We start from the raw sequence: 17772 nt of genomic DNA on the forward strand, positions 1-17772 counted from the left end.
ATATGCCAAGGGCTGTATCCAGCAAATGCACTGAAAGATATTTCTTAAACTAGGGTCAGCGTGTCTTAGTAGAAGAGCTGTGAAATGAATAAGGAATTGAGTGTAGTGTACGTGACAATAAGTGTTGCATTTGGGGCGGAAAAAAGCTACAATTCAGTTTCCTCAGGTATCAGTATTAAGAGCAGTCTTGCTCAAGTTAGATGAAGTAAAACATCCTGTTATTAGCACAAAATGAGTGCTTCAGGAGATGTAGTCAAAGCAAAGGAGGCTTAGAACATGGTGCAGAAAGGACTTGATTACCCCAAAATACTAGATGGAGTATGAAATTAAGGTGTGTTTTTTTAAAAGGGGGGAAAAACCCCCATGGTAATGAGCTTGAACCCTGAAAGCACGTTTCTGCTGTAACTTGAGAGCTGCTCTGCTGGAAGCAATTGGGGAGGACAGCGTGGGTAAGGTCGGTGGTTGGAGGATAATGCTAAGTTACTAGTGTGATTCTCAGGTGAATGTGTTTAAGTGTTTTCAGTGCAGAAAGAAAGGCTTCGTGCTGTTATATAGCCATAAGACCTTACCTGCTATACTACTTTACGAGCCCAGTCATTCATAATTGAGAAACGTGAACTGAAGGTAGAACAAGTACAAACAAGGGCTGTATTTCTTTTGCAATACAAAAATATCCTGAAACAAAGAGCAGTATGAGGAGTAAGAACCCAGGATTGCAGTGTGACAGGACAGTAGAGTCTATTCTTTGGCTGTCATGGGCAACATTCCTTTTCACCAATTTGACTGAGTTCCACTCTAAAAATAGTTAGGATACTGGCTTTTACTACTCCCTTTAGAAAGCTATCAGCATGCATGGTCAGAAACACTTCAGGATCCTAGATTTCACTAAGTATAAATTGAGACTGAAGTAATATTTCCAAGTTTGCTTATTGACTTGTTTTGGTCAGTATGAAAGACTTTTAATGTATTAATTCTGTTTTGTTAATATCCTAAAGATTTTTAAAAATAATTTTTAATCAATTTTTAAATTATGTGAATTTTCAGTAATAAACAACTGTATCAAATATTTACAAAGTTGTTCTCAGCTCTGACAGAAGTAGAGGGATAATTACACCAAGATATATAGTTACAGCTTATTGCTGAGTTGCAAAGTAGCTGTCATCTAAAACTAGAAATACAGCATTTGACAGTTGGTGTTACTGGACAGTTTTCACCTGCTGTGCCCTCAAAATGCCTTGGTTATCTCAGTGGTACCTTTTAAGTACGATCCCACATTTTCATTGTAACCTTGCTGTCACGGGTAGAATAGAGGCCACCTATTTTATTTCAAGAGACCAACAAGATTGCAGTAATTTTTATTCTTGTCTTAACTAAAATTGAACCAAAAAATGAGCTTAACTGTATCTTTATTTGCATCTGACAATTTTTAGAGAATTTTACTGACCCTGTATATGTGATACCTAATTTTTAAAAGTCGATGCCTAAAATTAGATGTCTCTATCTGTAGCCTTGGTCTAGTTTTCAGAGGAACTGGAAGCCTAGAGAAGGACTCATTCAGCACTGGTGTTACGTTTTCCATTACTGACAGGACAAGCTGTGTCAGAGTACTCTGAAAACCCAAGGTTATTCTCAGTTTCTTTTGTTCTTCCTGATTCAAAAATATACCAGTATATTTTTTAATTAAATCTTAATAAAATTCTTTATTAATAGAATTATTTATTTGAAGAATTAAATTCTTTATCAAAACCCTTTCCTCTTTGAAGTGTCCTCTGGAAAGTTGGAGTGGTGAACTCGATTCAGTTTAAATTATTTGAATTCAGAGATCTAGTTATGAAATCTAACTGTCAGCATCTGAATTTCAGATATTGCCACTGTCTGTTGCCAGCATGGAGAATGAGCTCAGTTGCCACTTTCAGACCTTTGGCACTGTAATACTTCTGGGGGACACCCGGAGGGCAGTTGCAGGCACCCAAATGTCATGCTCACATGCTTGCCTATGCTCTTTTTTATTTAAAATGTCTGACTACGTGAAAGAAATAACCATCCCAGCTTATTTTTATTAGTACTTCTTAAAATATCTGTCTTTCCTGATTGACCGATACCTTATTTCTTCCTTTGTTTCTGCTGGTTTGGATGCAATATGCTGCTTTATATGTAAATTTTTAAGGGATATCATCACCACCTTTGCTTTCACTTTTTCATACCACTTAGGGTAGCTTCTCTGTTTCTGATTTTTTTTTAAGACGGTTCTTAAAGACTACAAATATTTAAATGGTTGGTAAAGAAATACTTCAGCTGTTGCCTGGTGAAATACTTGTGCAATTTCAGATCACAAAGGAGATTAAAGCTCAGACTGAAGTAGAACACATTGAAGGTGCTAATATGAATTGCAGATCCAGGCAGGGCCAATTAAAGAAGCCCCTTGTACAGGTAATAGGGCAAACTTAAGTAATGGTAAAAACTGCTGAAGGGGTTCTACCTGATTCAGTTGGCTAACAGCTGTGTGTTAAAACCTGTTCGGTGGCTACTAGTATGGTGCACAAGTAGAAGAATCTTAATAGTTTGGGCTACTTCAGGTAGCTTCTCAGGCTGTGGTGTGTAGGTAATCTGTTTCCTGCAAGCTGATAAAAAGCAAAATACACTGTTGGCAATTATAGCACTGTTCACTATGACTGCTCAGGCTAAGGGCCACAGCATCACGGAATGCTTTCTTCTTGTTTTATTTCTGACTGACTCATATTCTTAATAGGTATCAACAGACAAATTAAGGAAGCAGTGTTGAGCCACTGGTGCATCATTCAAGAGTAATTTTTTTTTTTTTGTTTAAATTTTGGTTTCCCACAAAGGCTTGGAGGGTTAAAACTGTCTTGCTGTTTGATTCCTTTCTTCCCAAGATTTCCAACATATTTGTAGATCTTGATCTTACCTGATTGTATTGAAATTCTAGTGCCAAATCGTAGAAACAACTTGATGCAAGTCATGCTGGGCTCAGGGTACGTCTGACCTACATAAGCTGCCTGCCTTGCGATGAGGGAAATTGTGCTCTTGGCTTCTGACTGTGAAGGAAACATAGTGTTGACTGGCTCCTGCTTGGTCATCCAATGTAGGCGGACGAGTCTCTCTTGTATGTATTGTCACCTAGAATTTGTTTGACTCAAGACTTGATGGAAATAGTGAACATAACTGCTTTCTTCTTTCCACACGTGTTGATAGCTTACTCCAAAATAAATCTCCGAGAGCCCGTCCTATGAAGTATGATTACCCTTAGGTTACATATGAAGGGGATACAAAGCGTGATAACTTTTACAGCTCAAGTGGATTCAAACTTTAAAAATCACCCCGCTCCACCCACCCCTCTCCCAAACAAACAAAAAAAAAATCACACTGCAAATATGGCTTTTTTCTTAATTTTAGAGGAAAACTTGCTGTCCATATAATTGATCCAATAGCTGTTAATCTAATTAAACTGTTCTTATTGGTTTCTATTAATAAAACATAAAAATAGTGTTGACATTTACATAGTATACACTTCTGTTGATCTGAATTCAATTTGAAATTGTTGGTACTGGATTTTCTGTTTATTCTTATTATAATCCAGGCATTTCTTTACAACATAATAAATGCAATGTTTTTGGTTTTTTCCAGATCTGTTTTCTCCTATTCGCTGTTCTCTATATAGTTTCCTACTTCATAATCACAAGATACAAAAGAAAAGCAGGTAAGTATAGACTTTTCAATATATTCAAAAATAATTCTGTTTTTTGAGTGGATAGATGATTCTTTTCCTCTGCTTCCACAAGGAAGGCTGAAGAACTGGACGTCTGATCAAAAGTGTTTCTCTGGCTGTAGATACATGGCAGCCTGCGCTGCTCCCTTTGTCCCTGAGCCATGAGTTTCCATACCTTCCCTTGTGCTGGCTCTGGCACGTCTCAGACCCTTCAAATGTCACTAATCAAGGGAGGGAGGGCACTGGAGCATCTAGGAAAAGCGTGAGTGAGCACTGTAGCTGGCACACTGAGATTGAGTTAGGGTGGGTGGCTCTTGTGGAGGTGGTGTGGATGACCACAATCAGTTGTTCTGTTGTGGCTCTGTGGCAGACTAAATTTTAAGGGGAGAATTTAGAATGGATACTTCTGCCTCGCTTGCCTTTAGATCCTGTTGTCCTCTCTTCATGTCAGCTTTTCCAGAATAAGTGTATCTTCAGGCTGTGTTCTAGCATCAAAATCAAGTTCAAAGCTTTAGCTAGTAAAGTTAAAAGGTTGCCAGTAATATGGAAGAGAAGCAGCAAATTTCTTCTAAAAATTCTGCTTTGCTCAGGTGTAGTTATTTTAGTGTTTCTTATGGCCTCACTACTGAAGTCTTATTCCTTGAGATAATACTGTATTTTTTTTTTCCTTTAGAAATATTGTCTGTCTGAAAATAGTCTGTAGGGACTCCTGTCATTTTCTTCTGTATTTCTTCTAAAGACAGCATAAAAAACTATATAAAATGGTAGAATCTTTGACTTGACAGCTTATCTGGGACCTTGGCGCTCAGTCATGCTGGAGAAGCATTTTTATGCATGATGATCTTGGCACTCTGAACTTTGATGGAAACTGCTTATTGAGCTGTAGTGACCTGTGTTATGATAGAGCTGCTTTCATAGATGGATTCATGTGTAAAAAACAAAGAAATTTAGTACCTTTTTTAAAAAAAGTGTTGCTTTTTTGACATAGAGAATAGTTAAACAAGTGAGTAAGATGGTTGCTATATTCTGATCCTGGTATGTATTTTGGATACTACAAAGCTGCTACCATTTGGAGATAGAGAAAAACAGGGAGAGAAAACTGTTTTGGCAAATACTATTGTTTATTACATTTTTGGCAGTTGAACTCATCAGCTAGTTAGAGGAAGTGCCCTGCAGCTGTCCTGACTTAGTGAAAGCTTTGTGAGCATTTAGTTAGGCAAACTTTTGTAGCCTGCTAGGATCTTCCTGATGAGATGCATTTGAAGAGTTAACACTTCTGGAATTCTTTCAGGACAGATTGTTTGCTTTTTCCACAACAAGCTCTTTAGCCAAAATGATTCACAAGAGGCCTTGACTGAGTCTCTGAAAACACCATGAGATTCCCGTCAAAACCCAGAAAGAATAACCCAATGTACTCTAACAGAAGAATCGCAAAGTAGCATGATGTTAGTGGCTACGTGTTTATGTCAAGTGTATGCATGACTCTTAAGAACTTGAAACACCTGGCTTTATTTATTCTAGATTTTAAAATAAATTTGAGCTACCTCTTGTGGAAAACCTGGGAGACTTAAGAAAGCTGAGTGTAAAATTATTTCAAATGCAGAAATCCATACTTTTTGTACAGATGTGTAGAGAAGGATGTAAAGAATGAAGGGTGTGTTAGTGATTGACCTCTGAGTTAAAGGTTGACAATATTTCAAAAAAATTGGAATATTAATTGAGGAATAAGTCAACAAAATTATTTAAAATGTGAAATAGCAGAAGGGAAGCCATGGTATCTTAAATCCAAAACAAACAACAAGAAGAACTCTCCTTCCCCGTCTCCCCCAAATCCCCAGGGCTGGCTGGGAGGGAGGGATGAGTAAGGGGAAGCAACTGCATGGTCATCACTACTGTTCTGGGGATGCTTTCTTTTAAAAATGCATCAATACTGAAAATGAAATGTCTATTTAGGTATTTATAGTGGTCATTAGTAAGGACCCTAAGACTTTCCTGCCCAAAAGGACACTTCCTAACAGCAGCTGTGGTAGTAGTAGTCTGAAATCTTGTTTGCCATAGAGCCCTCTGGAAGGTCTTTCCAAGTTTTAATCTGCATATTTAAATTAAGTGAACTAATTTAATAGTTACATTGATTGAAAAGAGTTTAAGATTAGGAAAAAAAAGAAAAAAGTATTCATTTTCAGTAGGAACATTCTTAAATTATTGATGCTAATAAATTGTTTTAGTAATTCTAAAATTTAATTGTAAATTAAAATTATTCCTATGTATATGCATTTTAGCCTGAGGAAAGGTGACTAAGTATTGAATATAACCTGCTGTAATTTAATTTTCAGATGAGCAGGAGGATGAAGATGCCATCGTTAACAGAATATCGTATGTATAGTTCTTTTTTGCAGAACTTTTTTTCCTGAATATATTGTTATGATAGGAATTTTGTATGCTTCCAAATAAAAAACAGTCCATTTAAAATGTGACAGCAAATAAATTGCTAGAGGGCAGAGGAAAAACATTTGATAAAGTGGTACCTTGTGTTATGAAAGGCATGACAAGAGTCAAGGCAGCTTGGTCTCAGTCTTTTTTCACCCGTGGTTTTCCTGGTAGGCATGAAGTTGGCCAACATATTCTGTGAGGACCTGATGCAAGAGGTGGAATTCAGTGCAAGACCTGTACCTCAGTTTAGGTCTCTAAAATGTAGGTGTTTATATAGGAGGTGGGTGTTTTAAGTTCCAACTGCAGTTGATGGAAGTCTTGTCAAGGGAGGCAATGGATCCTGGAAAGAAAGTCAGCTAAACCTGAAGCAGACATCTGTGTTTGATCAGCTTAAAAAAAACTTAAAAAAAGGATAACAAATGGAAGACGAACTCTTGCCAGACCTGCTGGTCTGCCAGCAACACACTGTCCTCTTCCTGCTCCTTTGTAAAGCTAGATATATCTCTCCTATTTAAATACGTTTGGGGACTTCCAGAACATCTTTGAGCTGTTGCTGCCCTGTCAGTTATGTGATTTGGGAAACTATGTGGACTTGTTACTGGCTTATTACACCATACTTAGCTCTTCCATGGTGATAGTCCTTCTCTTGGAAGGAGAGCTCATTGATTATTTTATTAATTTGTCTTGTACCCTGGGGAAGTGCCGAGTACGTTGCAAGATTTTAGTTGTGCATTTGTGGCAAGCTTGAACGATGTACAAAACCGACTTAAATCTTAAGTGTGCTTCTCCCAGCAGTGTCTGATACCAATGTTTTTAATGAATTTGAAATACTTATCTGCAACAAGATCTACTTCAGATCTATAAAGAGAAAAATACGTACTTTTAAATGCTACGAAGCTGCTCGCTCTGAAGTAGAGCAGTGCTTCTCCTCTGCTTTTAGGACTACACTGAAGGCTCTTCTAACAGTGACGACTTCTAAATTTCATGATTTTCATAGCAGCTGTGGTCTTAGCCTGTTCCTGAATTTTTCAACATTGGAAGAGTAAAATTAGTCTTGTTATCCTACCTGCCTCTATTTTCTAATTTAGCTCTAAAATGCAACAAATATCAATTGTAAATACTGTATTCTTCATGCAAAAACAATGTGGGACAAGGTTAGCACTTCCATCAGAGTAATAGCCTTTCAGTGTTGTTAAAATATAAAATGCTTCATGTTCTTTCAGCCTAGGATTTCTTAAATGTCCATATTATTTTTCCAAAAAGCAATAACTGCCAAACATATGCAGATTAATATTTCTTTGCATAGCACAATTGTCAGGACTTACGAGGTGGGTCGGGGGAGAAAGCAAAGCCAAACTGCTGTAGCACCTTGCAAGGCTGTAGTGTGTTAGGTTTCCCAATTGTGGCTTAGAATACTTAAACATCCTGAATAAAAGAAGAAAATACCTCAGAAACCAACAATAAAAACATGTAAGAATATATTTTTTTAAATAACATTGATCACCCAGACTTTCTTCTCTAAGTTTTGTGTGAATAGAGAATATGTTTGTAGACTGTTAAAGAAAAGTAAGATCTCTGTAAGCAACTTACTGATGTTCCTGTTGTAGGAATGATCTATTTAAGCTTATCTTTTGTCATGCAGCTTTGAGAATTATTTCTAATTTTGTTCTAGCATTGGATTAGTTCTGTAAAAATGTTTTTGTTGTGTTTTTTTTTTTTTTTTTTAAGAACACTTCTTTTTAATGCCACAAGATGGCATTTGTTATAAGTTGTATTTGGGATCTGAAAAGAATAAGCTTAAACATAATTTAGCCTGTGTGTGACATTTGAATTAATGCACGCAAGTCCCAAGAGAATAATTATGGTAGTTGGTAAAAGCTAATTATTTTTGCCAGATTCTGTAAACTACTTGGTATTTGAAATTTGTTTGTTGGAAGTGAAATATTGTGGAAATAGTTTTTTCTACCCCTTTACAATTTAATAATGTGTTGCCTGATAAATAGGTAGGCTAACTACTTTTTTTCCCCCTGTTCAGAGCATGTTGGTGGTAACGGTGGCACATTTCTTTAAATTTCAGGCTGTTCTTGAGCACCTTCACTCTAGCAGTTTCAGCTGGTGCAGTCCTGCTTCTACCTTTCTCAATAATCAGCAATGAGATCCTGCTTTCTTTTCCACAAAACTACTATATTCAGTGGTTAAATGGCTCACTAATTCATGGTTAGTACTCAGTATAATGTAATTAAAATGGATGTCTTCGTTATACATGCACAGATATGTTCTTATTTTCAAACTAATAGCTCTATTTTAATTTAAGATGCTAACTGGATTGTTAATATGTTATTGGCTAGTTGGTTTTGCTGCTGTGTCATATATCACAAAAGTTTGTCTTAACTGTACTGTTGGGGTTTTTTTTTTAAGAATTATGCAGACTTGATGGAATTAAACCCAATTAATTTCTTTGGGTCTTTATGTAGAATAAGAGCTGCTAGAAGCTAACTTGAAAACACACTGTTCAAACTTTTTCCTCATATGTTAATGTGAGATTCACAAGCCTATCTCTTTATGATGTTGCATATAAATTTATTTTCAAAATATATTTTTTAAGAAACTTACTAGCTATGAGCAGTTGGGATCAGAGTTAAATTTAACTGTTAGTGATTTATTTGTAAACAGGGAAAATTATAGAATATCAGTGTATTGAGTGTGGTAAAGAGGCACAATAAAAATAAACTATTTCAAGGAAAACAAGATAGAAGAATATTACTTGTACTTGCAGCAGTGATGCTTTGATGTCTGGCAGAGTGAGTTTTGCATGCTTTCCAGTATTGGTTAACATGCTTATGACTGTGACATGTATAGTGGATACTAATATTTAAAAGTAATTTGGACACTTCTATGTGTCTAAGGGAAGTAACTGCTGGAAACAGGACATGCTTCAGTAGATTTGGCTGAAGAAAGAAGAAAGCACCTTCTCTATGTGAAACAGTTTATTTAATCTAGAACAAATAATTTACAAGTTAAGTGTGCTGGGCTTTGGGGATTTTTCTGTGAAAAGTGTACTTTTTTTGCTGAATAGTAATGCAGATAGCAAATTCATAAATTTCAGATCTACTTTTTTTGCAACAAATTAAATGTGGATAGGTAAAGATGGGAAATAATGCATATTGTCTGTCATCTTTCTGAAACTAATCAAGTAATTTTTGTGTTACCTGCACAGTAAAAGTTTTTTTTTTTTTTTTAACCCGTTGAATAAAGAGGAGCTGACTGTAGGTGTGGTGGTTAGGGGTGACCCTGACTGTGGTGACAGTAGTTTAAGACCTGAGAATAGTGAAGAAGTGGAAAATAGTAGAATAAAGACATCAGACTTCAAGAGAGTAGACTTTGTCCTCTTCAGGAAATGTGTATGTGGGACCTTACTGGAGAATGCCCTGAAGGCAGAGGAAGCCAGGAGAGACGCTTACTTTCAAGGATGAGCTTCAGACACCTTAATGTACACCTCAGTGTGCAAGAAAATGAGCAGGTGTAATAGGAGGTCGACTTGGCTTAATGGCGAACTCCTGAGCTCAAAACCAAAAAGGAAGTGTGCACAAGGTAGAAGTAGGGATGAACTGCACGGGAGGGGTGTAGAAATATCACCTGGGTTAATATCCTGGTGTGAAATGAGGAAAGTCAGGGCACAGCTGGATTTGCAACTGGTGAGGAGTTTGTATAGAGCCAGCTCCTTCTCTGAGGCATGCAGTGAGAGGCAACAGGCAGTGTTTGCAGGACATAAAGTAACACTTACTACAGTGGGGATGGTTGGACCCTGGAAAAGGTTGTCCAGAGAGGCTGGGAGATCTAAATCGTTGGAAGTTTTCCAAAACTCAGCTGGTTACAGCCCTGAGCAGTGGTGGTTGCACCTGCAGTTTAACTGTTTTAAGCAGCAGATCAGACTGCATGACTTTGACGATTCTTTCAAGTTGAGTTAGTCTGTGATCTGTTTTGTCACACATCATAGGGGATTGCTGATTTGGCATGTCTTCTGCTTGCAAGAAAAAACCCCAGCTAATTCTAATTTTTCACATGGGTTTAGCAGCTCAGACAGTTGTATATTCATTACTCCTCAACATGAAGAAAAAAAAAGGAAAATAATCCTTCCTTATGTATCTGAATTGACTTTGGAAAAGCTACAATAAAATATTTCAGAGTGAAAATGATATAATAACCAGTTCAGAAATTTTGCACTCCCTTAGAGTTGCCACAGTACTCAAGGAAACTTGGGTTAATTGAAAATCTGATGGAAAAAGTAGCTGTCGCGTAGGAAGGCCTTTGAATTTTCCAGTGACCATCTTCTTTTGATTTTAATGTGATAATACTTTGAAAGTACTACTTTATGCATGCACAGTATAATTTCTATTTCCCGAGTCCAATAGTAATTGGACTAGCAAGGAAGTAAATTCAGCATCTTGGTGTTTCCAGGTTTGACTGTGTATTGCAAAGCTTATGCTAGGGGTAGACATGACTGAACTAAACCAAGATTTACCACAGCTGGTGTGAGGACTTCAGAAACATCAGTAGATGGTTGTATCTGACCAGAGGCTTCTGTTCCTGCCGTTTGACACAAATCCGTGTTCCCGATTTCAAACCCTTGCCTTGGGGAAGGGCTCCCTCTGGTGGTGTTCGCTAGGTTTGCACAGTGGCATTGCACTCCCTTGTAAAAACCTACTCCGTGTAGTGCCATGCCTTTTCGGGGTCAGTTATGAAATACCTCTGCAAGTTTTGAGAGCTGATAGTGCTATCACAAGCACTCCAGTTTGGAAAATGTTCATATCTCCACAACAGTCTGTCTGGGATAGCCTTCATGCACGGTTTGCTTACTGCTTTGCGAGTGTTATCAAATGGGAAAATTTGTATGGCTTTAAAACACTTCGGTTTTGCTAGATTTATCAATTACAGATATAGTCTGAGATACTCAAATATATTATTAAGGGGTTTTTTTACTGTAGACTGTTGCATTAGTTGTGGCATATAGGGAAAGATATATGCCTCTAGGTTTTGAAACTAGGCAGAAAGCCCATACTTGGATCCAGTATAAACACTCTTACCTAATGCATTTTGAAGTAAACCCAGCAATACTTCTGACAGCTGGATGTTCACTTGTGCCGTTGTTGGATGCAGCCACCAGGTGGAGGTAAAATGTAATGAAACTGCTGTGACCTAAGAAAAAAGAAAAATTGCTGGAGGTCTAATCTGTTTGCCAAAGGCTGGCAGATGTTTAATTTTTGTTTTATTAACTTATTTTATGGGGGATATTTTTAGGTCACTACAAATGCAAAAAAAAATTCCAATAGACTGCTTAAAGCTTTTATATGTTGATATCTGCAGTTTTGTGATGCAGTCAATGTAGTAGGAAATAATTATTTTTCTGATTCGAATTTGATTTCTGAACTATCAAATTAGGATAAGAAATATGGTAGGGGAAGAAGAGGGCCCTGTATGCTCCTTACTTTTGAGGAAAGTGTGTATGTATGTCAGCAGCAGTACAGCACTGTCCTTACTTCTCATAACTTTACATGTATTTTGTATCTCTGTGCTTTAATATTTGTTAAGTGTTGTTCCTGTCAGCTGCTAATGTGTAAGCTTTTGGATTTTAACTTCTTAAAGGTCACCTCAGATGTTCACCACTCTTCCCTCCCTTAAAGTCCTCTGTATATACTGTATAGCTCCTAAGCACTGTTTTACATTGTAGATATACAATGATACAGAGCTGCTGAAATTCGAACAACCAGATATTCAGCTTTACATCAGGTAGCTGGATCCACTGTCTTCAGTTAGAGACAACCACTGAAATAAGAGCCCCACCCCGATATAGGACACGCTGGTGTCTTCATTTTCTGAAAAAAAGAAAGGAAATAAAAAAAGTACACAGACTGCTTGAGTTAATGTACCTCTAGTAAGGGCTGTTAGTGACATTCTTGCTGATGTTGCTATGTGTGAATGTTCCTTCAATGGTAACAGGAGCTTCCTGGCTAAGCAAATTCAAAAGCAAAAATCCCCCTCTTTGTTAACTGGAGTTTAACCACCTTTAGGCAGTCTGTTTTCTTTAGCAATTGGGTATTATATTTCATGCATCTTTTGGAATTTTCTTGTTTTGCTTTCTGTAGCTTATTTGGCGAAGTTTGGTTGTTGGTGTCCTGGTGCTATCGTTTGCTGAAGAAGTAGATTTCTTGGCCTCTCCTCTCCCTGCTCCCACCCCTTTTTTATTTCTCTTTGAAACTTAAAGAAAAAGGAAATAAATATGGTGAAAGCATTTTTTAAGGGGGTGCAGGTGAAGATAGCTGCTAACTATTTTACATTTGGAACTAATACAGGAATTTCTCTCAATAATAAATTCCCCGGACGTGCAGTGAATGTTCATTTCCTTCCCTATTCTTTCCAAAATGGACAATTTCAAGGAAGGTAACAAACAAGCCTGTACATCAGAAGAAAGAAATAAATGAAGCTGTTAGTTCAGATTTTCTTATCAAAGGGGATGTTCTTGTTTGGACTTCAGGTGATATAATATAGTCCTGCAGGATCATGGAAACGTGTGTGTTTTGGGGAAGGTGAGAGACTAAGCCTGTTTTTCCCAGCTGCAAAATAAAAGCTGTGTTTTCAGGATGCAGAACGTGTGACACTAGTTAAACCTGTTAGCTGCACTAGTACTAAATTGTAGGTAAACTGTTGCTTTTATAACGAAGAAACAAAGCATCCTTCGCAACTTTTTGTGGATTGATGATGGGTTCATGTTTATGCACGGGAAGTTGGCTGTTCAGGAAGTGTTCAGCTTAGAAAATCTTAATAGAGCAGATACCCTTAATGGAGATCAGTTATCACTTCAGGTTGTTTTCTAAACCTTTTCCCTTCCTGCAGATGTCACATGTGTCTTACAGATGTCCTAGTTTTAGTTGTTGATTCTTCACATAGAACACAGAATAGTTGAGGTTGGCGGGGACCTCTGGAAATCATCTAGTCTGACCCCCTGTGCTCAAAGCAGGGTCAGTTAGAGAAGGCTACTCAAGGCAATGCCTGGGCAGGTTTTTAATGTTGAAGGATAGAGATTACAAAACCTCTCTGGACAGCCTGTTGCAATGTTTGACTACACTCACAGTGGGAAAAGTTTTTTCTTACAATTAAGGGGCTTTGTTTGTTTTCATTTTGTGCTCATCTCCTCCCCTCCATTTACTAGATACCACTGTAAAGAGTCTCACTCTTTTCCTTTCCTCCTCCCTCGTCAGATATTTTTGTACATTGATAAAGTCCTCTTTTCTCAAGACCAAACAATTCCAGCTTTCATAGCCTCTGTTTGTGCTGACAGATGCTCCAGTCCATTAATCATCTTTGTGGTTCTTTGCTGGACTCACTCCAGTATGTCCATGTCTGTCTTGTATGGAGGATCCCACAACTGGATGCAGTGTTCCAGATGTGTGCCACCAGCTGCTGAGCAGAGAGGAAGGATCACCTTCTTTGGCCTGCTGGCAGCACTTCTAATGCAGCCCAGGATGCTGTTGGCCTTCTTTGCTGCAGGGGCACATTGCTGGCTTGTGTTCAGCTTGGTGTCCAACAGACAAAGACCTTTTCTATAAAGCTGCATTTGGGACAGCTGGTCCCCAGTGTGCACTCTGCCCATTTGTCCAGCCTGTTGAGGTTCATCTGAATGGCAGGTCACTGCTCCTCCTCCTCATTTTGTGTCATTGGCAAAGTTGCCTAGGTGACACTCTCTCCCATCGTCCAGGTCGTTAACAGAGATGTAAAACCCAGTATCAATCTCCTGGGGTACACCAGTGGTGACTGGCTTCCAGCCTGACTTTGTCCTGCTGGTCACAACCCTTTGAGCCTGGAAGCTCAGCCAATTTTCAGTCTACCTCAGAGTCTACTTACCTAGGGTGTACTTCATTAATTTGTCTGAGGAGGTTATGGGGATGATGTTGGAAACCTTACTAAAGCTGAGATAAACAACATCCACTGCTCTCCTCATGTGCACTGATCCTGTCATCTCATCGTGGGAGGCAGCTGCTGTTACCATGATACCTTCTTTTAATTTGGAGGTGGTGGTGGAATTTGTGTATTGCTGATGTTAAAATCTATGACTTAGATATCTAAGTTTTTCTTGAGGAGAAAAGTAGGGGAGGAAGTGAGCACGCAGAACTGAGTTTTGTAAGGCTCACTGATGGCAGTACTTTTGTCCTGAAAATTTTTTAAACAGTTCTCTAAAGAGCTTTGAGTGGGATATTGTGGAAGTAGTCAACCTGAGTTTGCAGTCTGTCTTCCAAGATTTCAGACAGTTGCTGCTGTTTAAGTTGGTATCCAATTTTTATTTGAAGATTGTTACGCAGAGAAATTGGTGTTTTTCAGCAATGACGTGTAAATAACTATGTATCCATGAAAGCCTGGCTTCTGTTAGTACTTGTATGTATACTATGTTGTTATATGTAAAGAAGGAAAATGTAACATCTTTAACTTTTAAAGCTGAGAAACTTACACTGTAAACTTTTTCTTGTTTGTTGCAGGTTTATGGAATCTTGCTTCTCTTTTTTCAAATTTATGTTTGTTTGTGTTGATGCCCTTTGCCTTTTTCTTCCTGGAATCGGAAGGATTTGCTGGCTTAAAAAAGGTAGGAAAATACTGTTGAATACAGACTAATTACACCATGTATTCTATTTTCAGCCCTCGTTTCTGTTGAAACTGAAATTACAAATTTTGGAGGATTTGATGCTGGGATATGTATGTTTGTGTGAATGTTTAAGTACTAATGTGCACACTTGCAGAAGCAGGTGAAGTGATTTTACAGTGTGTGGCTGTGAGTAAGCTTAAGGGGCAAAAAAAAAGTCCTTGAAAACCCAATATATACTGAGATGAATAAAGTTACTTAATGCATCTTTTTTTTTTTTTAAGTAAAAAAATGTTTTAATTGAGGTTTTATTTTTTGGAAAATGATTTTTTTTGGATGTTAAGAGACGGTTCAATAAATATACAAGAAATAGAGTAAAAAGGGAAAAAAGTACAGGCTTCTTACTAATGGGAAGGGTTATTAAGTAACAGATGACCCATAGAAGACAAGCTTGATTTGTGAATTTTAAATACTACAAACATCTCCCAAAAGTTTCAAGTATGGTCAGTTTTAACAATAATATGTTAAGAAAACTGTCTTAAATGGGTAGAGCATAACTAATTATGTTAAGTAGAGAGGGCTGAATGTTTCAGCAAAGCATGTAATTTGGCAAAGCAATTTCTGAACAATAAGATGATAATTATTAGTATGTATACTAAAGAAATATAATGAAAAATTAGTATAGTGGGAGGCCCAGCAAAAGGAATTTCAGATCATAAATATCAAATAAATTAAACTGGAATGGCTGTCTGGAGACCAATTGTAGCATGTTTTCAGTTATCTTTATTGTCCAAATGATTATGCTTTTTTTAAATGATACTACACTTCAGGGAATTCCATACCCTCTGGATGACAGTTACAAGAAAGCGAAGGATCTTGAAAAGTAGTGTGAAATGAGAAAAATGAAATGCATTAAAGATGGATTGAAAAGACCGAGTCATTGATGGATCGCACTTAATGTAGATCAACAAGGGGATGATTGTGGTGGGAAGGAAAACATGATTCCGTGTCATAATGCATGACAGGAATGTGGCACCGAGACGATGAAGTTGCCATTTTTGTTCTTGGTGGAATTGGGAAAAACTCAAGTGAAAGTACTGCATCCAATTTGGGATTTTAGGGTTCATGGAGATGCTTAAGAGAGAATGGAGAACAGCAAAGAAAATAAGATACTTAGAAAGTACAGCATGAAGGAAGGTTTTAATTCAGAGAGAGTAATGTGAAGAAACAGAGACTTTATTCTATAGCTGAAGCTACCGGGAGATAACATAGAGTGAGCACTATAGCTGTGTCAGAAAGGACCTGCAGGACCCAACCAAGGTGGTGTGTAAGTACTTGTTCCGTGTAGCCTGTTCAGAGCTGGTTGATGCTCCATGCAGTGTTACTTTGTGTTGACTGAATTGTAGATGTATCCAAGTTACTTCAGATGGAGGTTTGCATGACCAAGCTAATGAGTTCAGCTTCGAAGGAGTTTGGTGATGGGCTAAGGATTGTCCATATTACTGTGTTTAACTCTGCTTATCCAGTTTGTCTGGGAAAAAAACTTTCTACTTCTTCCTTCAATTCAGGTATCTATAGGGCTAAGAAAACTTTCAGCAACTCAGTTTGTCCTTTCAGTTTTCAGGTGGAGGCTGCTTAAGTATCTAGCCAAAACTCATGTATATCTTTTCTTCTAAAAAAGAAATGTTAACTGAATTTAGTGGGGGTTGTGTCTCCTGCAGTCCGACCAAAACCAAGGATTCTCTCCACTAGCATACCATGTATGGTACCACTCCTGTGTTCCCTTGGCTTGTAGATTTCTGTTGGCTTCAACAGATGCATTACTTCCCAGCTGCATTAAACTTGCACTTTACATAAAACTTAGTTACAGTGTTACAGTAGTTACATTGCCTGTCTGTTTTCAGAGAAGATTTTGGGACCACGATTTCCTTGTGGAATTCTGGTACTTTAAACTATTTTCATTTTGATTTTCCTTGTGCATGTTTAAAAAAAAAAAATAATATTTTGTCATTCATCACATCAGACTAATGGGCCAGAGAGACAAAATATCATTAAAGTGCTATTACTGTTAACTGGCAAAATCAAATTTTAGTCATCTCAATTTAAAAGAACATTTCATACATTTGGCAAAACTTGCAGCATTTAAAAGAAGAGTGATCTACTGTAAATGTGAAGACATTCAATAAGGAGGTTTGGCAGAGGATATGTAATCTTTAATCTTTCAGTTGCAAGCTGGATACAAGGAATAGGGAAGGCAGTTGATTCTAGATACCCAGCTCAGCTCAAAACCTGGATAAAAACACTGTTCCAGTGGAAGCTTTTATGCAGATCATTTGGAATTTCTCATAGAATTACCTTCATTATAACGAATAAACAGGTCACTTGAGATTTAGGTGTGCACAGTCAAGATGCCTATTTGAAGGTGTTCATGTAAGAATTGCTTGTTGGATTTTAATAGAACTTGTGAAAATGAATGATTAAAAGAGGTTCAGTTCTGAAATTGAATGGATTTTTTTAATTTTTAAATGGATTTCTTTGTTCAGCTTAAATTGCAACAGTAATGTTAGTCATTATCACATGTGGGCCTAACCCCCAGAGTTTTAGCCATCTGTTTGGGTGTTTATTGTAGATTATTCTATAAAAGTTGATTTTTATTTATTCACTGTAATGAAAATTTTTAGCAAGTTACGATATTTCAGATAGCTTATAGGTTACTGTTAGGAGCTTTGTATAACTTTTCTTTCCATGCTCTTGTAAGGAAGTATTGCCCCCTTAACTGTTTGAGTTTCATGAATCTGAATGGATTTGATTAACCATCTTCCAATTTACTATGTTTTTTTTTTCTTGGTTGCTAGTATACTTTCTAAATGGCACAGGGCCCCTCTTATAGACTCTTTTCGATTCCCCAGGGCAACAGTTTAAAACAGCGAAGGACTTACATATTGTGCAGGGGAGAGAAATACGGAAATTAGGTACCGACCATGGG

The 17772-nt window shown here is 37.5% G+C and overlaps 1 protein-coding gene across 1 annotated transcript in view; it reads left to right on the forward strand.

Annotated features, from left to right (window-relative positions):
- The first annotated feature begins 276 nt into the window (after nucleotides 1-276).
- Nucleotides 277-17772, forward strand: part of LMBR1 (limb development membrane protein 1) — a 54566-nt gene continuing 37070 nt past the window's right edge. The window contains exons 1-6 of the mRNA XM_010076063.1: nucleotides 277-318; nucleotides 2329-2430; nucleotides 3646-3718; nucleotides 6061-6100; nucleotides 8235-8374; nucleotides 14686-14789. Of these exons, the coding sequence (XP_010074365.1) occupies nucleotides 277-318; nucleotides 2329-2430; nucleotides 3646-3718; nucleotides 6061-6100; nucleotides 8235-8374; nucleotides 14686-14789 (501 nt within the window). The remainder of the gene's footprint in view (nucleotides 319-2328; nucleotides 2431-3645; nucleotides 3719-6060; nucleotides 6101-8234; nucleotides 8375-14685; nucleotides 14790-17772) is intronic.

Source organism: Pterocles gutturalis, unplaced genomic scaffold (assembly GCF_000699245.1).
Source record: "Pterocles gutturalis isolate BGI_N339 unplaced genomic scaffold, ASM69924v1 scaffold9923, whole genome shotgun sequence".
NCBI classification, from domain to species: Eukaryota; Metazoa; Chordata; class Aves; order Pterocliformes; family Pteroclidae; genus Pterocles; species Pterocles gutturalis.